This window comes from Sapajus apella, unplaced genomic scaffold, assembly GCF_009761245.1.
Source record: "Sapajus apella isolate SASKATOON/1434 unplaced genomic scaffold, GSC_monkey_1.0 scaffold71, whole genome shotgun sequence".
In the NCBI taxonomy this organism is placed as follows: Eukaryota; Metazoa; Chordata; class Mammalia; order Primates; family Cebidae; genus Sapajus; species Sapajus apella.
Genome location: NW_022437011.1, coordinates 8,249,611 through 8,272,008, shown reverse-complemented (window position 1 = coordinate 8,272,008; position 22,398 = coordinate 8,249,611). Strand labels below are relative to the sequence as shown.

Sequence of the window (22,398 nt, the reverse complement as noted above, 5' to 3'; positions counted from 1 at the left end):
AAAAGTGAAGAGGCATATTTAAGTGAAGAGGATAAAGATGGTTTTCTTTTAAAGGGCTGACAAGAAAATGGAGGTTATTTCTGAGGAGGAAAAGTGGGGAAATGCAAAGCAGAAGGGTACACGAGGGCTTCAACCAAGTAGTTGCTGTATATGTATGTATGTGTGCTGTAATTTCTTAAGTTGGGTCATGGGCATCCAAGTCCCTCTTATGATATTCTCTTAATTTTTTGCATTGCTTCAACAAAAATTTGAGTACCTACTATGTGTCAGACATGGTGCTAAGGAAAAGCGGTAAATAAAATAGTAAATTCCTGCCTTCACAGAGCTTAAACAGCTTACATTCTAGTAGAATTAAGTAACAGATAAAATCTATCTATGTATCCATCTATCTATGTATGTATGTAGGTATGTATGTATCTATCAATCTATCTATCTGATGGTGAAACTATTACAGAAAAAATAATGCAGTGAAAGTGGGACGGAGAGTGCTGAAGCAGGAGTTGCTGTTATTCTAAACAGCATAGTCAGGAAAGGTCTTTGTTTTTATTTGTTTTTTGTCTTTAAATAAAGAGATAGAGTCTGTTGCCCAGGCTGGAGTGTAGTAGGGTGATCATAGGTGACGAGAGCTTCAAAACTCCTGGGCTCAAGTGATCCTCCCACCTCAGCCTCCTGAGTGGCTGGGACTGCAAACACACACCCAATATCCCTAGCTCAGGAAAGGTGTTAAGGATAAGGTGACATGTTATCTTTACATTTGCATTCTGTTTAAACAGCAATGTTGGATGGGTACGGTGACTCATGCCTGTAATCTCAGCATTTTGGGAAGCTAAGGCAGGTGGATCACCTGCGGTCACGAGTTCAAGACCAGCCTGGCCAACACGGTGAAACCCTGTCAACTACTAAAAATATAAGAATGAGCTCAGCATGGTGACACATGCCTGCAATCCCAGATACCTGGGAGGCTGAGGCAGGAGAATCGCTTGAACCTGGGAGGCAGAGGTTGCAGTGAGCCAAGATTATGCCACTGCACTCCAGCCTGGGCAACAGAGCAGGACTCCATCTCAAAATATAAATAAATAAAAATAAACACCAATGGTGACTATACTTTGTATAAAAACTTTATGGTAGGCTGGGTGAGGTGGCTCACTCCTATAATCCCAGCACTTTGGGAGGTGGAGGCAGGCAGACTACCTGAGGTCAGGAGTTTGAGACCAGCCTGGCCAACATGGTGAAACCCCCTCTCTACCAAAAAATACAAAAAATATCTGGGTATGGTGGTGCATGCCTGTAGTCCCAGCTACTTGTGAGGCTGAGGCACAAGAATCACTTGATCCCAGAAGACGGAGGATGCAGTCAGCCAAGATCACACCACTGCCCTCCAGCCTGGGCAACATAGTGAGATCCTGTCTCAAAAAGAAAAAAGAAAAAAAAAGCAGATAAGACTCAAAGTTGAAGGTGATTAAATCTAAGAGCAATTAAGAAAAACCTCTTCAATCTGATCTACCAAGAACCAGACATGCCAGAGGAAAAGTGGCCACAGTGAAAGCCTAGAGAATTCTGCTTCCTTATTCTTTGTCATTTTTATGCAACTAAAGTACCTAAGTGTATTAATGATGAAATTCTGCGCTTCAAATTCCAATCCATTTCAAGAGCAGAGGAAACCTAATCTGATTGTTCAGCTCTGCTCTACAAGGGGATACAGTTCTTAGGGACATGAACTGTAATCCCTAGCAGAGCTCTAAGAAACTGAGTCTGCATAGAAATCTGCTACAAGAAGCAGCTTCAGCGCAATATTTCTTCTCAGAAACAGGCTTAGAACACGATGCCACAGTGCTTCTCCCACCTGTTTGGGGAGGTCAGTCTAGTTAGTTACTAACACTAATAACACTGTAACTCTGAAGGCGAGAGAAATAGAGGACTGTCACAACAGAAATGTTTAGGTTAAGCAGTGGCCCACACCTGTATTCCCAGCACTTTGTGAGGCTGAGGTAAGAAGATCTCTCGAGCCTAGCCTGTGCAACAGAGACCTCGCTCCATTAAAAAGAAGATAAAACTTTTTTTTGAGATGGAGTCTTGCTCTGTCACCCAGGCTGGAGTGCAGTGGCATGATCTCAGCTTACTGCACCCTCCACCTCCCACTTCAAGAAATTCTCCTGCCTCAGCTTCCTGGGTAGCTGGGACTATAGGTGTGCACCACCATGCCCAGCTAATTTTTGTAAAAAAGAAGAAAAAAACACAAATAAATAAAATTAAGTGGGGCGTGGTGGCTCATGCCTATAATCTCAGCACTTTGGGAGGGCAGGCAGGCGGACCACGAGGTCAGGAGTTTGAGACAAGCCTGGCCAACATGGTGAAGCCCCATCTCTACTAAAAATACAAAAATTAGCCAGGAACAGTGGTGGGTGCCTGTAGTTTCAGCTGGTTGGGAGGTGGAGGCAGAAGAATAACTTGAACCCGGGAGGTGGACATTGCAGTGAGCCGAGACTGTGCCACTGCCCTCCAGCCTGGGTGACAAAGCAAGTCTCCATAATAAATAAATAAATAAATAAATAAATAAAATTAAAAAGAAATGATGAGGTTAAAAGATGAGTATTCTCTAAATAAAACTGAGGAGGACTTATTAAATAATTCCTGAAAGGACTCCATATCCCTCAGCTTTCCTGCGTCATTTCTCCTCCACAATTAAACCTTCAAAGAATACCCTCAGAAAGGAGAATGTGCTTTCTGGTGTAATGTATATAAGTATGCAATGAGAAGGCAGAGTGGGGTAGAAGGAGTTATTTACCTGCAGTTTATCCTCATGATTTGTATGAGTGTTAGAGAGATGCCTGAATTCCTGAGTCAGGCGGAAACAGTGCTTTACATGTTCTGGAGATACAAAGTCTTCTGCTACTTTTATGCAACTGTATAGATTGTGAACCTGAGAGGGGCAAAGTACAGAGGGGAAATATCAGACATTAGAGATTCAATAAATATGGAAAACATCCATGATATAGTTAAAAAATTTAGAAATATGTATATTTCCATTTTTGTAATAACACAGAAAAGCTTTAAGTGCAAATTTATAAATAAAAATATTGACCAGGTCCAGTGGCTCATGCCTGTAATCCTAGAACTTTGGGAGGCAGAGGCACGTGGATTGCTTGAGCTCAGGAGTTCAAGACCAGCCTGGCCAACATGGCGAAACCCCAAAACCCCGTCTCTACCAAAGGAAAAAAAAAAAAAGGAAAAAGAAATACATAAAAATATTAGTATTTCCACAGAAAATGTTCTGGAAAAATATATACCAAATTGTTAACAGTAGGCTACAACTGAGGAAAGAAACTAGACTGGGAAAGTGGGATAAGGGGATTGATAAGAAGAGTATGATACAGGTAGCTGAGCTAGGATTTGTCACTTTAATAGCTTGCATTGTTAAAATTATTTTATTTTACTTTTTTTTGAGACAGAGTTTTGCTTTTGTGGCTCAGGCTGGAGTGCAATGGCACGATCTCAGCTCACCTCAACCTCCACCTCTCAACTTCAAGCGATTCCCCTGACTCAGGCTCCCAAGCAGCTGGGATTATAGATATGTGCCAGAATGCCAGCAATTTTGTATTTTTAGTAGAGACAGGATTTTTCTCCATGTTGGTCACGCTGATCTTGAACTCCCAACCTCAGCTGATCCACCCACCTCAGCCTCCCAAAGTGCTGGGATAAATTTAAATTTTTTTTAATGAACCTTAACATTACAAGGAAGAAAATAAATGCATAAGTTGGGTGTGCTGGCTCATGCCTGTAATCCCAGCACTTTGGGAGGCTGAGGTGGGCGGATCAACTGAGGTCAGGAGTTTGAGGCCAGCCTGACCAACATGGAGAAACGCCGTCTATACTAAAAATACAAAATTAGCTGGGCATGGTGGCATGTGCTGGTAATCTCAGGTACTTGGGAGGCTGAGGCAAGAGAATTGCTTGAACCTGGGAGGTGAAGGGTGCAGTGAGCTGAGATGGCACCATTGCACTCCAGCCTTGGCAACAAGAGCAAAAGTCCTCCTCAAAAAAAAAAAAAAAAAAAAAAGGCATAAAATAAGTTGTAGCATAAGTGAAATCAGTCTAATCCAGCTACTTAAATCTTAAATTTCTTGGTAGATTAGCAAGAAAAGCAGAAATAAGCAAACATCCATGGAACTGTCCACCCTAAGTCCCAAGCAGGAACTCACCTGGTGTGGGGCTCCAGCAGGTATGAAAACAGCATCACCTAGGAACTGCACGATAGCCCAGCCTTGCACACCATACTCTTCATAGAGTCGCTTACGGAGGGTCTGGTCCAGGTACCAACTTTGGTCATGAATTGGGTCATGATCAGGGGGGTTCTCTTGGCCTTGTTCTTCTCCAACCTGAAGCCATCATCAAAATCCAAAGACGGGAAAATTAAAAATTATTAACAGCATAAATCCAACTTGCTGCAGCAATGTCCTAGGATGGGGTGAGGGTGGCAAAACTTCTGCTTTATTCTAGTCAACATCCTCTAGCTGTGGATGCAAGCCTTTGGGCTTTTCCACCAGAGGTACCATGGCAAACAGGTCTGTGTTTTTTCTTTTCTTTTCTTTCTTTTTTCAGAGACGGAGTCTCACTATGTTGCCCAGGCTGGAGTGCAGTGGCTATTCACAGGCACAATCCTACTACTGATCAGCACGGGAGTTTTGCCCTGCTCCATTTCCGACCGGCCAATAGGTCTTTAATGCCAAGGAACTCCACATGAGAAACCCTAGAAAGGGTGTCTTGATATGTGAGCTAGGAGCACAGCCCACCCAGGGGCATACCTTTCGGAGAAGCTCCCGGATCTTCTCTGCATCCTTGGCTGCATAGATGTGCCATAAAGCACCTGGCTTCTCTTTTCCATCATGAATCCTCTGCTTTGTCACCTCATCGGCATCTCCCTCATCAATTGTCTTGAGTACCTCTGAAAACAGCAAAATGACACTTTCAATGTAGTTAGCCATTTCAGTACCTCTGAGTTAAACAAAATGACCAATTCAAACAAATTCAGTTTCTACTCTTCTCTATCTCTGGAATAATATAAGACAGAATCAAAGAATCAAAATTCATACTGGTCTAAGCTCCCTACACACACAAAGAACAATAAACCTTCCTTATTAGAGCTTCAGCATTTTTGGAGGTATAATTTCCCCTTAAAACACATTTCTGGCTGAGGCGGGTGGATCACGAGGTCAAGAGATCGAGACCATCCTGGTCAACATGGTGAAACCCCGTCTCTACTAAAAATATAAAAAATTAGCTGGGCATGGTGGCGCGTGCCTGTAATCCCAGCTACTCAGGAGGCTGAGGCAGGAGAATTGCCTGAACCCAGGAGGCGGAGGTTGCAGTGAGCCGAGACCGTGCCATTGCACTCCAGCCTGGGTAACAAGAGCGAAACTCCGACTCAAAAAAAAAAAACAAAAAAAACAAAAAAACAAAAAAACCACATTTCTTGCTCAAACTGTGTAGCCATATCTTATGTTTCACCTGCAGGCTATTTCCTGCTACAAGTATATGGAGTCTGTATCTTTTCTCAAGACCCCTTCAAACACTAGCATTCTGGATTTAAGCTCACAAAGCATAAAGCATCACTGGCAAGTTAAGAGGGTTGGCTTCTAATACTTGTCTGTTATAATCACCTAAAAAACAAGTAATGAATGTTGCAGGTGTGCAGAATCAAAAGCAAATGTAGGCTAGACATGGTGGCTCATGCCTGTAATCCCAGCACTTTGAGAGGCTGAGGCAGGAAGATCACCTGAGGTTAGGAGTTTGAGACCAGCCTGGCCAACATGGTGAAACCCTGTCTCTACTAAAAATACAAAAATTAGCCAAGAGTGGTGGGACACGCCTATAATCCCAGCTACTTGGGAGGCTGAGGAAGGAGAATAGCTTGAACCCAGGAGTTGCAGTGAGCCAAGATCATGCCACTGTACTCCAGCCTGGGTGACAGAGTAGGACTCTGTCTCAAAAAAAAAAAAAAAAAAAAAAAAAAAGGCAAATTTAAAGCCAGGCATAGTGGCCTTTCCTGTAGGCCCTGTTACTTGGGAGGCTGAGGTGGGAGGAATACTTGAGCCCAGGAGTTTGAAGCCAGTCTGGGCAACATAGTAAGACTCTATCACACACAAAAAATAAATAAATAATAAAAAATAAAATAAAATACACCGAACCTTGAGATTATGTTATTTTCTTTTTTAAAAAAGTATCTCCTTTTTCTGAAATTTCCATAATGAACATATACTAATTTTAACAGTGAGATGGCAGAAAGTGCAAATACAGCGCACTTCATTTGCATTTATGCAAATGAAGCAAAAATATCACTTTTATGCTTCATTTCTATGAAGGTCCTGGCTTTATCATCTGTCATTCCACAGCTGACCTGACTGATAGGTCAGGTCAGAACTCTGTTTGCCCTTTCTTTATTCCTCTTTGTGAGGCTACAAAGTGGAAAAGGGCAGCATTTCTAGAAGACTCTAGTCAAAGATACACAAAGTAGTACTCTTTTCTACTAGAATCTTCCCCTTTATCTAGCAACATCCACTGGGCACCCACTTCCCATCAGGACTGGAAGAAACAAGAAAAAGCTACTAGGGGAATAAAACAAGAAAAAAGAAAAGCCACTGGCCCTGACTAAGGATGAAAACACCCAACTGTACTCCCAAGACAAAGCCTCACCATTCTGAAGCAGTGGGTTCTAGAAATCATACCTTCATCATGAGCACCCTCCCCGATGGGAATCCCAACATACACCATCACATTAACCGCATCAGACACATCTAAGTGTAGATTTGTTGTACCAACTCTTCTGTCTTCGGCTGTTATCAACCCTAAAGGAGAAAGGAAAATAGGCAAGGTGAAGGGCCAATATTTGGAAGAATCTACATCAACACTACACCTGAAAACATGCTCAAGGGTGTTCTTTCTATTGAGACGGAGTCTCGCTCTGTCACCCAGGGTGGAGTGCAGTGGTGTGATCTTGGCTCACTGCAACTTCTACCTCCTGGGTTCAAGCAGTTTTCCTGCCTCAGCCTCCCCAGTAGCTAGGATTACAGGCACATGCTACCACACTCAGCTAATTTTTGTATTTTTACTAGAGACAGGGTTTTGCCACATTGGCCAGGCTGCTCTCAAACTCCTGAGACCTCATGATCCGCCCGCCTCAGTCTCCCAAAGTACTGGGATTATAGGTGTAAGCCACTGCGCCCGGCCGAAGACTTCACTGTCATAAAATTAGGAGAGTGAAGTCTGTTTATTAAGAAATCACTCTTGTGGCCCGGTGTGGTGGCTCATGCCTGTAATCCAAGCACTTTGGAGGCCAAGGCGGGTTGATCACCTGTGGTCGGGAGTTCAAGACCAGCCTGACCAACGTGGTGAAACCCCGTCTTTAAAAAAAAAAAAAAAAAAAGAAATCACTCTCATATCTTTTATACTGTTTTAAGACTGATATCTCATTGACACTGTTTGGCCACTGAACAATATCTACCTCTAAAAAACGATCTCTCCATGAAGGACAAAACAGGCTGGGTGTGGTGACTGACGCCTGTAATACCAGCCCTTTGGCAAGAAGAGGCAGGCGGATCGCCTGAGGCCAGGAGTTCAAGACCAGCCTAATCAACATGGAGAAACCCCGTCTCTACTAAAAAAATACAAAAATTAGCTGGGCATGGTTGTGCATGCCTGTAAATCCCAGCTACTTGAGAGGTTAAGGCAGGAGAATCACTTGAACCTGGGAGGCAGACGTTGTGGTGAGCCAAGATTGCACCATTGCACTCCAGCCTGGGCAATAAGAGTGAAACTCTGTCTCAAAAAAAAAAAAAAAAAAGAAAAGAAAACAAAACCAGACATGGGCGGCATTAGGCATATTCAGATATAGCTGAGCTTTCACTGTGATTTAGGTCAACAGTGGCCTTTACAAAGCACTGGCTGGGTAGCATGGCACCCAGACCTCTTCATTATTATTTTGTCAAGTTTCTTTAGACTCAAGAATATGGCTCCTTGGGTAGAGTTTTTGACAGGAAACTTTCTCACAACTGGAGACATGTACGCTTATGGTCTGGGCCCACATGGATGTTATGAAACCCAGTATGACAAAAGCAAACATATTAAAAACCATCTTGGATAGTATTCACTTTTCCAGCATCTGCCCAAAATCATCTCTACACCTGACAGTGACCACAGATCTCCCTCTATAGTTGAAATAAGAACAACAGTCCCCCGAAAGAGCAATTTTAGTCTCTCCCTCATACCATAGGCGTTGTACATCTTGGGGCCCAGATCAGGCCTTACAAAGTAGCTAGGCAGCCTAGAGGCCAGATTGAGCCTGCCATCTCGTTTGGTATATTCTGGCAGAGGAAGGTTCTCCATCAGATCTTCAAACCTATAAAAGTGCAGGAAAGATGACTCAGTTTGTTATCAGGGAAGAAAGCCAAGAGACAAAGTTCACTTTTCTGTGATTACTTTGTGATGGCTTCTGAAGATGACACCACTGCAGGTCACTAACCTCGTTGGCATCATGTCTCGAAAATCTTCCCCAGGAGGCCAGTCCTTGAGTTTGAGCACCATTGGCTGCCCATCTTCTGACCGTAGTCGTTCTGGAAGACAGAGAATACTCCCATAAACATCTGCTGGTTTGGCTGCTGTCGATTTTGAACAATGACAAAGTTTTAGGAGACTAACCTCTTATCTTTTTTTTTTTTTTTTAAATGGAGTCTTGCTCTGTCACCCAGGCTGGAGTGCAGTGGCGTGATCTCAGCTCACTGCAACTTCCACTTCCCAGGTTCAAGCAATTCTCTGCCTCAGCCTCCTGAGTAGCTGGGATTACAGGCAACCACCACCATGAGAGGCTAATTTATTTATTTATATATATATATATATATTTTTTTTTTTTTTTTTTGAGACGGAGTTTCGCTCATTACCCAGGCTGGACTGCAATGGTGCAATCTCGGCTCACCGCAACCTCCGCCTCCTGGGTCCAGGCAATTCTCCTGCCTCAGCCTCCTGAGTAGCTGGGATTACAGGCACGTGCCACCATGCCCAGCTAATTTTTTGTAGTTTTAGTAGAGGCGGGGTTTCACCATGTTGACCAGGATGGTCTCGATCTCTTGACCTCGTGATCCACCCGCCTCGGCCTCCCAAAGTGCTGGGATTACAGGCTTGAGCCACCGCGCCCGGCCGTAATTTTTATATTTTTAGTAGAGACAGGGTTTCACCATGTTGACCAGGCTAGTCTTGAACTCCTGACCTCAGGTGATCTGCCCGCCTCGCCCTCCCAAAGTGCTGGGATTACAGGCATGAACCACTGCACCTGGCTTAGGAGACTAACCTCTTATTTCAGAGTTGTAAACTCCTGTAATGGACTAGGTGGACTTTGTTTTCCTCACTCACTACTTTACTATGTGTCATATTTTTCCATCTTACAGGGATCCTGTCCCTCTTCCTCAGAGTGAAAGTGCTCTGCACAGCCCATGGAATCACATGCTTAAGCCTAGGTATGCTCTGGGAGTCATGTGATTGCCATGTAAACTACATGGTTGGCACCAGGGAAGAATGTACCCCACCAAGTGGGTATAATTTGTTTTTTATTGTTGTTGTTTTTGTTTTTGAGATGGAGTTTCACTCTTGATGCCCAGGCTGGAGTGCAATGGCGTGATCTTGGCTCACTGCAATCTATGCCTCCCAGGTTCAAGTGATTCTCCTGATTCAGCCTCCTAAGTAGCTGGGATTACAGGTGCCTGTCACTACACCTGGCTAATTTTTGTTTTTTTTTAGTAGAGACACCATGCCTGGCCTTAATTTGGTTTTATTTGTGGTGCCATCTCGGCTCACTGCAACCTCTACTTCCTGGGTTCAAGTGGTTTTCCTGCCTCAGCCTCCTCAGTAGCTGGGATTATAGGCACACAACACTACGCCGAGCTAATTTTTGTATTTTTACTAGAGACAGAGTTTCACCAAGTTGGGTGGGCTGGTCTGGAACTCCTGACCTCAGAGATCCATGCATCAGCCTCTGAAAGGGCTGAAACTATAGGAGCAAGCCACTGCGCCTGGCTGGCTGTATGTATGTATGTATGTATTTATTTATTCAAGTCTCCATTATGCTCCAGAATGTAATTTATTATTCAAAGGCAGAGCCGGGCATATAGATGTTTATTTCCCAGTTTGCTATTACTGAACTAGGTATAAAAGCTACTTACTGCATATGATCTCGAAACCATCCCAGAAATCCCGAACTTTCACATCGGAAATTATAGCACAGTTCCTGCAGTTCACCAAGTCCACATCCTGGTCTCCAAATTCCTGGCTAAAGGCTTCTGGCTTCCAGAGCTCAGACTTGAGCTTTTTATGTACCCCCGAAACCAGCACTGGCTATGAAAACAAAAATATCCCAATCAGAGCGATCTAGGAAAAACTTCCAGCTTTAGGGCTGAGAGAGAAAGGAGGGTTTCCTGAGGAGGGCCTCTTCTTCTCCAGGAAAGCTCTACTATTCCTTCCCAGTTTTATAATGCATGGATTTCCACATGTCAACTAAAGTGAAAGGAAATGCTTCTACTCCATTGTTATGCTTGATTCTCACCCTCAGGAAATCACTTCTGTTGCCCTAATACCTGCCACTGTTTTAAGGTGAGAGGACAAATAGCTGACAAGTGCAACTTTGAGATTTGAGAACACTTCCTCATACTGAAAGTGACAATTCCATCCATGCGCTCCCCCTTCCTCAACACCTGCTAAAGTTTTTAAACTAGGGATTGTTAATCACACTATCAAAAAACTTGTGTGGCCTTAAAACATTTACTTAGATAAAGTACTACCTACCTCTAAACCCTCCTCCACCCCAGGTTAAAATCACACTTAAGGATTTTTCTCTAAAGGTGTTATCAATACCAGATCACCACCTAACACAAATTTCAACTGCCTTTTTAAGAACACAGAACTACATAGCTTAGAAACAAGAGGATGCATGGTGTGTTTTTAAGAATCTTCTTCCTTTTATTTATTTATTTTTTTTGAGGCAGAACCTCACTCTGTCGCCCAGGCTAGAATTCAGTGGCATGATCTCGGCTCACTGCCCCCTCTGCCTCCCGGGTCAAGTGATTCCTCTGCCTCAGCCTCCTCAGCAGCTGGGATTACAGACACCCACCACCATGCCCAGTTAGTTTTTTTTTTTGTATTTTTAGTAGAGATGGGGTTTCATCATGTTGGCCAGGCTGGTCTTGAACTCCTGACCTCAGATGATCCTCCTGCCTTGGCCTTCCAAAGTGCTAAGATTATAGGTGTGAGCCACCATGCCCAGCCACCTCCTTGCTTTTAAAAACCCAAGACAACTTGAAGTAGCAAGGCTATTATAATAACCTCACTATGTCTAAATCTCCCTGGCAAAAGGAGAGACCTGGAATTGTCCAGGTTGTTGTGGTAGGCAGGCAGACAGCTGGTCCTCGGAATGACTTGTTCTTGCTTACCTGACCTTGCTTCCAACACTCCCGGAAGATCTTCCAATTGTTTTTGTTGCTGGGATCATGGAGACATAGAAGCCTCCCATCACAGAGCCAGGAGTGAGAAGTATGGGGATCTAGCACATTTAACCCCATCACCATTTCCTTCACTTCCTTCTGGGTATCAGTCAAGTTGCAGGCCCGCTTTGAAGCGTCTGAGGTTTTCTTATTTTCTACCACTGAGGCAATGATGTGGTCAAGAAAGTTGGGTAGGCTGGCCTTGCTCTTCACTCCCTGCCAGACACAAATCCATCAGGTAAGCTTGACTGAAGCACCATGAGAATGGCATTCCAAAAACTCTCACAGTTGTATTCACAAGTAGTTCTGACCTATCTGATTAAATTCTACAAAAGTTATTAAAATGTCTTTTACAATTGGAAGGGGCTAAGAAGTCAACATCTTAAATACCTTTATCCTTCATATTTTACCTTAACAATTAGGTAAGAAAGGGAAGTATAGAAAGATTCCCATCTGCCTTGAGAGATTTGAGTCCGAAGAAATACCTTTGGCATCAGCTATTCAGTGTACAAAGCACACATGCATGTAGACTGCAGGGATCATCAAATGCTGTTAACTGAGTGAGAAAGATCATTTAGTTTGACGGTTCTAAATATTTCCTAATCAGCAGGCCCAAGGGATACAATACTTCGATTAAGTAACTGAAGTGACTTTATCAAGGCAGGGAGCACCTCAATGAAGGGTGTACCAGAGTGTTTAAGAGGAATTGTATATTCTGAAAGCAGTCTCTGACTCTCCAATTTTTCCCTCACTACTATCCCACTGAGAATCACTCACCTGTTTCAGCTGATGGGAGAGCTCAGGCCCAGAGATGAAAGTGACATACCTAAGGTCACAAAACTAAAGGTAGGGCAGCTTTTATAAACTGGATAATCCTATGCTTACAGTATTACTAATCCCTGTCTCTATAAAGTGTGTATAATCATGTAACATCATGGAAGAATCAGAAAAAGAACTGGCAGTATGATGAGAAAATATATATAAAACAGTACCCAAAGTAATTGTTTTGTTTGCTTTTTAAAAGTTGCTTATCCAGGCCAGGTGCAGTGACTCACGCCTGTTACCCTAGCAATTTGGGAGGCTTAAGCGGGTGGATTACCTGAGGTCAGGAGTTCAAGACCAGCCTGGCCAACATGGTGAAACCCTGTATCTACTAAAAATACAAAAATTAGCCAGGTGTGGTGGCATGTACCTGTAGTCCCAGATACTTGGGAGGCTGAGACAGGAGAATAGCCTGAACCCGGGAGGTGGAGGTTTCAGTGAGCTGAGATCATGCCACTGCACTCTAGCTTGGGCAACAGAGACTCCTCAAAAAAAAAAAAAAAAAAAAAAAGTTACTTATCCAAAAGAGAAACAATCACCCACATATATAGGGCTCAATCACCCATAATTCATCACGTTTCAGCCATCAATCATAAAATAGAATATGGCTGGCCGGGTGTGGTGGCTCATGCCTGTAATCTCAGCACTTTGGGAGGCCGAGGCGGGCAGATCACCTGAGGTCAGGAGTTCAAGACCAGCCTGGCCAACATGGTGAAACCCTGTCATTTTGAAAAAATAAAAATAAAAATAATATAACACATATTTATGTATTCACTTTAAATGATTTGCAAGTCATATATACTGAAAATTAGAGAAACAAGGTGTAGAACATTTGCATAAAATGAGGAAAGCATACAGATGATAATATCTTGAGGCAGCTGGGAGGCAAGGGTGTGAAGGAAACCTTTCACTCTAAACCTTTTTTCTATCTTTAATTAATTAATCAATTTTTTGAGTTGTAGTCTCATTCTGTTGCCGAGGCTGGAATGCAGTAGCGCAGTCTTGGCTCACCGCAACTTTCACCTCCCGGGCTCAAGTGATTCTCCTGCCTCAGCCTCCTGAGTAACTGGGATTACAGGCACGTGCCACAATACCTGGCTAATGTTTTATTTTTAGCAGAGATAGGGTTTCACCATGTTGACCAGGCTGGTCTTGAACTCCCAACCTCAGGTGATCCGCCTGCCTCAGCCTCCCAAAGTATTGGTATTACAGGCATGAACAACCACACCCAGGCTCATTTATTTTTTTGAGACAATTCTCCCTCTGTTGCCCAGTGTGTGGTGCGATCTTGGCTCATTCCAACTTCCGCCTCCCAGGTTCAGGCAATTCTCCTGCCTCAGCCTCCCAAGTAGCTGGGATTACAAGCATGTGCCATCATGCCTGGCTAATTTTTGTATTTTTTGGTAGAGGTTTTTAGGTTTTGCTATGTTGGTCAGGCTAGTCTTGAGCTCCTGACCTCAAGTGATCTGTCTGCCTCAGCCTTCCAAAGTGCTGGGATTATAGGTGTGAGCCAGTGTGCCTGGCTGCCTTTCTTTTTTCTTTTTGAGACGGAGTTTCACTCTTTTTGCCCAGGCTGGAGTGCAATGGCATGATCTTGTCTTATCGCAACCTCAGCCTCCTGGGTTCAAGTGATTCTCCTGCCTCAGCCTCCCACATAGCTGGTATCACAGGCGCTCACCACCCGGCCCAGCTAATTTTGTATTTTTAATAGAGATGGGGTTTCTCCATGTTGGTCAGGCTGGTCTTGAACTCCTGACCTCAGGTAATCCGTCTGCCTCAGCCTCCCAAATTGCTGAGATTACAGGCATGAGCCACCGTGCCCCACCTCCTTTCTGTCTTTTAGATGTTGTATCTTGTGAATGAATTCATTCAATAAATGCTTACTAAACATGACTGGATCAAACACCATGGCCCTAGGGATATACTATAGAATAAAACAGGAAAAAATGCCTTTAGGAGAGGCAAGAGACAGAAAATAAAACATATAATAGGTCAGATGGTAATGAGTGCTATGAAAAAAACAAAGCAGGGAAAATAGATATGTGCAGAGGTGACAGTGTGATGGAATTTTAGAAAGGGTGATGTACAAAGAAAGGGTTACTGAGAGTAACATTTCAGGAGGTAGGTGAGGGAGCTAATGATGAAGCAAGCAAGGGGGTTACATGGGAAAGAAATTCTAGGTAGAGGAAATAACAAGTGCAAAGGCTCTCAAGAGGGAGCATGCCTGGCCACGTTCAAACAACAGCAAGAAGGTGGGTGTGGTTGGAACGAAGTGAACAGGACAGAGTGTGGTAGTTGAAGTCACGGAAGTGAGGGGAAGAGGAACAAATAAGGCTACAGCCTCATAGTCCAGGTGCATATTCTATTCATCTGTATGAACTATAAGGACTCTGCTCATCTTATGAGAGAAAGAGGAAGCCCTTGGAGGATTCCAGGCAGAGGTGATATGATCTGACTTATATTTTATTATTTTTTTCTTTTCATTCTTTAAAAATTTTTATTTCTTAATAAAAAGCCTCCAGTGGGATGACTTATATTTTAAAAGGACCGCTCTAGCTACTATATTGAAAATACATTGTTGGCTGGGCGTGGTGGCACGTGCCTGTAGTCCCAGCTACTCGGGAGGCTGAGGCTGGAGGATCTCTTGACTCCAGGAGTTCTGGGCTGTAGTGCACTATGCCGATCAGGTGTCCGCACTAAGTTCAGCATCAATATGGTAACCTCCTAGGAGCGGAAAACCACCAGGTTGCCCAAGGAGGGGGGAACCAGCCTAGGTCGGAAACAGACCAGGTCAAAACTCCCGTGCTGGTCAGTAGTGGGATCATGCATGTGAATAGCCACTGCACTTCAGCCTGGGCAACATAGCGAGACCCCGTCTCAAAAAAAAGAGAATACATTGTTGATTGTGAAGGGCAGAAATAAGGAGACCTGTAAGGAATTTATTGCAAAAACTTAGGCAAGATGTTGGCTCAGACCAGAGAGAAAGCAATAGAGCTGATGAAAAATAAGTGGATTCTGAATATAGTTGGAAGATCAAATTTGAAAGGATGTGCTAACAAATTAGATATGAAAGGTAAGACAGGTGATTCCCAAATGATTCTAAGATTTCTGGTGCAAGCAATCAGAAGGACAGAGATGCCACTGACCAGTAAGAGAAAACTAAGGAGAAGCAGGCTTATGATCAGAAGATCAGGAGTTCAGGCTTACATGCATTAAGGGTTTCAGATATCTATTAGATATCCAAGAGAATACAATACAAATGTACTATCCAGGTTAAAAAAAAATTAACGCCTGCTATTATCAAGAAAATCAAGCAATCATTGTATTAACTTTTCTGCTGATGACTGGAAAACTTCAAATTCTCAACTTTTACTGACCTCCTAACATGGTACAAAGGTTCACTACTTAAAAAGATCTCAAACATTCCCAAAAGTTTAAAGAGAGACCTTGTCAGCTTGACAACGTAGAGAACACACATCACCCATGTGCCCTCTAACCCGATTATCAGATCTCTGACGGTTCTTTCATGGAAAGGCAGCAAAGGCTAGAGTTGCAGAGAGGACACTTACTGCTGAGGATGTAGAGAAGACCGGGGGAAAAGGTATGCCTGTGTCCAAAGGGGTTTGAGGAAGTTTTCCAGGCCCGGAGTGAAGGAGGTCTCGAAGGCTAGAGCCTTCGGTTTTATTGTTGGAGGCAGTGGGACCCAGCAACAGACTGTTAAAAAGCTTTGGAGTCAACGGAGAGACCTTTGCAGTGGAGTTGAATGAGTCCAGCCCAAAGGGTGAATGAGACTCTTTATTGAGCACCGACCTCAGGGACCCTGCTTCTGTAAGAACATAACCAGGAATAGCATTAGGTACAAAAAGGAATACCCAGTACACAGCTGACTCCTAAAAATCAGTCACGTGGGAAGAAGGAAAGATTCTCTCCCTTCCCCTGCACCCCCCAAACTGTGTATGCTCTGTTTGGGTCTAGCCTGACAAGCTATAATTATAAGAGGTCTCACAGCCAAGGAGAAGCTCTCCTACTACTTCTTTACCAAATCTGAATTTCAAACTCCCTTTTGTTCTCATCCATCTTTCATCTCCCTTATTTTCTAAAACAGTGTTTCAAGTGGATTTCCAGAATACCTGTACTGTAGTCACTTGGAGTGCTTGTTAAAAATGGAGATCATTATCCCTAGAGATTCTGGTTTCATAGTTCTGGGTTGGGCACAGGAATCTGCATTTTAAACCATTTCCCAGGTGATTCTTGTGTCCATTGAAAACTTCTACTCTAAGTCTAGCTCTCAATCCTGGCTGCATAACAGAACCATCTGAGAATCTTGTTAAAAACCTTGTATGTGGCCGGACACAGTGGCTCGCGCCTGTAATCCCAGCACTTTGGGAGGCTAAGTTGGGCAGATCATCTGAGGTCAGGAGTTCAAGACCAGCCTGACCAACATGCAGAAACCCCGTCTCTACTAAAAATACAAAAAAATCAGCCAAGTGTGGTGGCGCATGCCTGTAATCCCAGCTACTCGGGAGGCTGAGGCAGGAGAATCGCTTGAACCCAGTAGGCAGAGGTTGTGGTGAGCTGAGATCGCGCCATTGTACTCCAGCCTGGGCAACAAGAGCGAAACTGCTTCTGAAAAAAAAACCAAAACCTTCTATAAATTCTGACTAAGGAGATCTAGGGTAGGTAGGGTAGAGCCCAGGCATGCGCTTTTTTAGAGAAGCTCCACTTCTAGAAAGAAGTTGAAAGACAGTCCTTCATTTTTATGTGATCAGCCAGAGAAAGCAAGTGGCACGTTTCATTAATGTGGATGGTAATGTGTGAGTTCAAAGAATCCTGGAACAAATTCTTGAGTTCCACCACAAGCAGAGCAGAGGTTTGTATGCATCTCACCTTTTGTTTCTTCTTTAGCCTTCTGGGTTGCTAAATCTGCCAACCAGTGCAGGGCGGAGGAGGGTGGTGCCATGTCAGGGCAAGGAGGCCTGATGGCTTTCAGTTCACTATTGCTATTTGATGCCGAACTGTCTGTTTTCAGAGGCTCTTCAGATCTGATGTCAGTGCTGTCGGCTTTGGGAACATGGTCCGGCTCTGGAGTTGTTACTGCTGCCGGTCCTCCTCCGCCTGAGAAGGTAGTTTCATTTCCAGAAGAGGCACTAGGGTTTATGCTAGGAAGCTAAAACACAGAAGGTCAACATGATTAGAGTGCTGTCCTTGACAACACGACTAGTAATGGCTTCACATACTAAATAGGTCTGGGAAGAATCATCTGTCCTGTAAACTGGCATTTCACACATTCTTTAATTCAAAATATATTTATTGAGTCATACAACATGCCAGAAACCAGGCTACGTTCTGTGATCGGTGAACAAGGCTTGAAGTTTGTAATCTAGAATAAAGGCTTAGCATGTCTGATACAATTTATACAATGGCAAATTGGTAATTTAAATGACCACAGTACTGTTCTTAGGATTACATAACATAGTATATGCAAAGGGCTTAGTATGGTTCTGACACACGTAAATGCTAAATAAATGTTTATTAGTCTATTATTGATTTTTCCAAATAATTTGCTCTATCTAGAGTATTTACATACTCTATATGGTCAACTCTACTGAAAATATATCTTGAGACCCCTCAGCATTAATCTCTGTGCCTCTTATCAGCAACAATGTGTTACAGCAGTGTTGCCAAAAAGGCCTTGGAATGGAAGCAGTTGGTTGTAGGTCAGGAGTTCAAGACCAGCCTGGCCAACATGGTGAAACCCTGTCTCTACTAAAAATACAAAAAATTAGCCGGGCATGGTGGCGCATGCTTGTAATCCCAGCTTCTCAGGAAGCTAAGGCGGGAGAATCACTTGAACCGGGAGGCGGAGGTTGCAGTGAGCTGAGACTGCACCACTGAGCTCCAGCTGGGTGACAGAGTATAAGATTCTGTCAAAACAAAACAAAACAAAATGAACAGGCCAAGTGTAGTGGCTCACACCTATAATCCCAGCATCTTGGGAGTCTGAAGTAGATGGATCACTTGATGTCAGGAGTTTGAGACCAGCCTGAGTGACATGGTGAAACTCTCTCTACTAAACATACAAAACTTAGCTGGGTGTGGTGGCACATGCCTGTAACACCAGCTACTCAGGAGGCTGAGGCACGAGAATCTCTTGAACCTGGGAGGCAGAGGTTGCAGTGAGCCAAGATCACGCCACTACACTCTAGCTTGGGCAACAGAGTGAGACTGTCTCAAAACAAAAACTGACAACAATGTGAAAACCCTTGCCTCTGAACCCAACTCAGTGAACCAATCTTCATATTTCTGTCTTCTGTACCTGAGATGAATACAGTGATAGGGACCATGTATCATCTCAGATTAAGACTCAAGAAGACCAGTAGTATTCTTAGCAACCTTTTCTATATTCTTTACCATATAAAAACCCTGAGGTATAATTACATCTTGACAAGATGCTAAGAATCTCTTTGTGCTATTAGTCAACCTTGAACTGGTTTAGAGATGAATGAAGGCCGGGCCTGGTGGCTCACGCTTGTAATCCCAGCAGGCCCAGCATGGTGGCTCACGCCTATAATCCTAGCACTTTGGGAGGCTGAGGCGGGTGGATCATGAGGTCAAGAGATCAAGACCATCCTGGGCAACATGGTGAAACCCTGTCTCTACTAAAAAAATACAAAAATTAGCTGGTTGTAGTGGCACGTGCCTGTAGTCCCAGCTACTCAGGAGGCTGAGGCAGAAGAATTGCTTGAATCCGGGAGGCGGAGATTGCAGTGAGCCAAGATTGTGCCACTGCACTCCAGCCTGGCGCCTGGCAACAGAGCAAGTCTCTGTCTCAAAAAAAAAAAAAAAAAAAAAGAAAAAAAAAAAAGATGAATGAAGAGAAACTGAACTGTACCAATCAGGAGTAATTAGATAATCCTTTAAGTTCTTTGAGCTCTCTCTAGAAAGGCTTCTCCATTCCCTAATTCCCCAGGAATCCTATAGTAGCCTGGCATAACAGAGCTGAAAAGAGGGCATTTCCTGGTACAAAAATCTTTAAGCTTCATTTAGTTATACCCAGTCACACCAGTTTACCTGTGACATCCCATTGGTGACGGCAGGTCTCAACACAGATTTGTTCTGTCGACTGATACATGGGCAGTTTGCTTTAATTCCCCACTTGCCCCGGGCAGCATGTACCATGTCTCCAATATTGTAAAGAGCTGGGGAAAAAGGTAACAATAAAAATAACACCAGAATACTCGTATATGCCACATATTGTGCTAAGAGTCTTCTTTACATTATCTTTCTCAATCCTTACCACATTTCAATAAGGTAGCTCTTTCTTTTTTTTGAGACGAAGTCTCTCTCTGTCACCCAGGCTGGAGTGCAGTGGCATGATCTTGGCTCACTGCAACCTCCACTTCCTGGGTTCAAGCAATTCTCCTGTCTGAGCCTCCTGAGTAACTGGGACTACACGCTATTGCCACCATGTCCGGCTAATTTTTTTGTATTTTTAGTAGAGATGGGGTTTCATTCTGTTAGCCAGGATGGTCTCAATATCCTGACCTTGTGATCCGCCCACCTTGGCCTCCCAAAGTGCTGGGATTACAGGTGTGAGCCACCATGCTCAGCCAGATAGCTGCTTTTATCTTCAATTTTTGATGATCAAACTGAGACTGAGAGAAGTTAGGTCATTTGCTTAAGTACAGAAAGCTGGTAAATGGAAGCACTTAAACACTTTAGTCCAGGTATATCTACCCCTAAAGTTCTGTTACTTTTAAGCACTAAGCTACACTCCTTTCCCTCATCTAGTAAACATTAACACGGTGTCCTCCAGGAGAAACTCTAGGGGTAGATTCTTTAGTGTTCAAGAGTATAAATATTTTAGCTGGAGTTTTACAAGCCTAAAACCAGAAGTCTTTCTGAAAGCCTAGGTAATGGCTTTTTCATTCTGGCTTCCCAAAGTGTTGGGATTACAGGTACGAGTCACTGCGCCCAACCTGAGGTATAATTTGTAAAGAATAAATTCCAGCCAACCACAGGAATGTGAAATGATATCTGGGAACAAAATTAGTTCCTCTGAAATGGGGAGTAGTAGAGTGTGCAGTGGCCACATGCACACTAAAACACATTGAAAGATCCAAATTTGGCTAAGCACGGTTGCTCATGCCTTTACTCCCAGCACTTTGGGAGGTCAAGGAGGGAAGATCTCTTGAGGCCAGGAATTCAAGGCTGCAGAAAGCTATGATCACACCACTACACTCCAGTCTGGATGACAGAGCAGACCATGTCTTACAAAAACAATAATAGTAAAGATCCAAATTCTCAGAGAAATCTGATGATGCTTAAAAGAAAAAATCAGGCGAAGATAAAACATTTCAAAATTTAGCCAGGCGCGGTGGCTCACGCCTGTAATCCCAGCACTTTGGGAGGCCGAGGCGGGTGGATCACGAGGTCAAAAGATCGAGACCATCCTGGTCAACACGGTGAAACCCCGTCTCTACTAAAACTACAAAAAATTAGCTGGGCATGGTGGTGCATGCCTGTAATCCCAGCTACTCAGGAGGCTGAGGCAGGAGAATTGCCTGAACCCAGGAGGCGGAGGTTGCGGTGAGCCGAGATCGCGCCATTGCACTCCAGCCTGGGTAACAAGAGCAAAACTCCGTCTCAAAAAAAAAAAAAAAAAAAAACATTTCAAAATTTTTATGTTGTATGGCTATCTCAACTAAAAACATTTCTTCCACCAAATCTAAAAAAGGAATTTCCTTACCTGTGCCAGGAATAATTTGTGTGGGCATGAGATTCTCTGGTTCGTGGGACTGTCCCTTTGCACACTTCAACCAGGAGAAAACTTCTTCATCACCCATCTCTTCCGTCTCTGAAATAGAAATGAATGATTTCACTTATTTTATAAGGGTCACAAAACGGATCCTTCTGAATGGGAGTTTCAGAACCCCAAAGGCCAAACAGCTAACCTAAAAAAACAAAAAGCCCCTGCTTTACTGAGATTTTATTTATTTACTTATTATTATTTTTTCTTTTTTTGGGTCCCTCCAGCTTAGCTTTACTGCATTTATTTACTTATTTTTGAGACAAAGTCTGGCTCTATCATCCACGTTGGAGACTAGTGGCTTGATCTTGGCTCACTGAAACCTCCGTCTCTTTGGCTTAAGCCATCCGCCCACCCTAGCCTGCAGGGTAGCTGAGACTACAGGAGTGCACCATCACCTCTGAGTAATTTTTGTATATTTTGTAGAGATGGAGTTTTGCCATGTTGCCCAGGCTGTTCTCGAACTCCTGGGCTCAAGTTCCTGGTCCTGCCTTGGCTTCCCAAAGTGCTGGGATTATAGGCATGAGTCACTGTGTCCAACCTGAGGTACAATTTATAAATAAATTCAACAATTTTAAGTGTTTACCTTAGTGAGTTTAGAGAAACTGAATGAACAACTGCCACAATCACGGCACAGAACCTTTCTATTCCATCTCCAAAAGTTCTCTCAGGCTCTTTGCAGTCAAGTCAATTCTCTTTCCTCAAGCCCTGGCCATCAGTGATCAACTTTATAATACTAGAAGCATGTATGATGCAGTCATTTGTGTTGGGTTTCCTTCACTTAGCATAATGCTTTTGAGACTCATCTATATTGCTGTATTAGTAATTCATTCCGTTTTATAGCTGAGTAGTATTCCATGGTATGAATGTACCATGACTTGTTTATCTACTCATCAGCTGGTGAACATTTGGACTGTTTCCAATTTTTGGCTATCATAAATAAAGCTGCTATATGGCTGGATGAAGTGGCTCATGCCTGTAATCCTAGGACTTTGGGAGGCTGAGGTGGGCCCAGGAACTTGAGCCCAGGAGTTTGAGACCAGCCTGGACAACATGGCAAAACACTGTCTCCAAAAAAAAAACCACAACAAAACTTAGCCCAGTGTGGTAGTGCATGCCTGTGGTCCCAGCTACTTGAGAGGCTGAGGTAGGAGGATTGTTTGAGCCTGGGAGGCAGAGGCTGGAGAGAGCAGAGATCGCTCCATTGCGCTCCAGCCTGGGCAACAGAGAGATCCTGTCTCAAAAACA

General features: G+C 43.6%; 1 protein-coding gene across 2 annotated transcripts in view; it reads right to left on the bottom strand.

Annotated features, from left to right (window-relative positions):
- KDM3B (lysine demethylase 3B) overlaps nt 1-22,398 on the bottom strand; it is a 77,193-nt gene that overhangs the window by 2,036 nt on the left and 52,759 nt on the right. For both annotated transcript variants that reach the window (XM_032250397.1, XM_032250398.1), the window contains 12 exons: nt 21,091-21,198; nt 19,413-19,540; nt 17,229-17,508; nt 15,911-16,167; nt 11,469-11,735; nt 10,206-10,377; nt 8,516-8,606; nt 8,262-8,392; nt 6,723-6,842; nt 4,803-4,942; nt 4,200-4,376; nt 2,786-2,920 (listed from right to left, as the gene is read on the bottom strand). In XM_032250397.1, the coding sequence (XP_032106288.1) occupies nt 2,786-2,920; nt 4,200-4,376; nt 4,803-4,942; nt 6,723-6,842; nt 8,262-8,392; nt 8,516-8,606; nt 10,206-10,377; nt 11,469-11,735; nt 15,911-16,167; nt 17,229-17,508; nt 19,413-19,540; nt 21,091-21,198 (2,006 nt within the window). The remainder of the gene's footprint in view (nt 1-2,785; nt 2,921-4,199; nt 4,377-4,802; nt 4,943-6,722; nt 6,843-8,261; nt 8,393-8,515; nt 8,607-10,205; nt 10,378-11,468; nt 11,736-15,910; nt 16,168-17,228; nt 17,509-19,412; nt 19,541-21,090; nt 21,199-22,398) is intronic.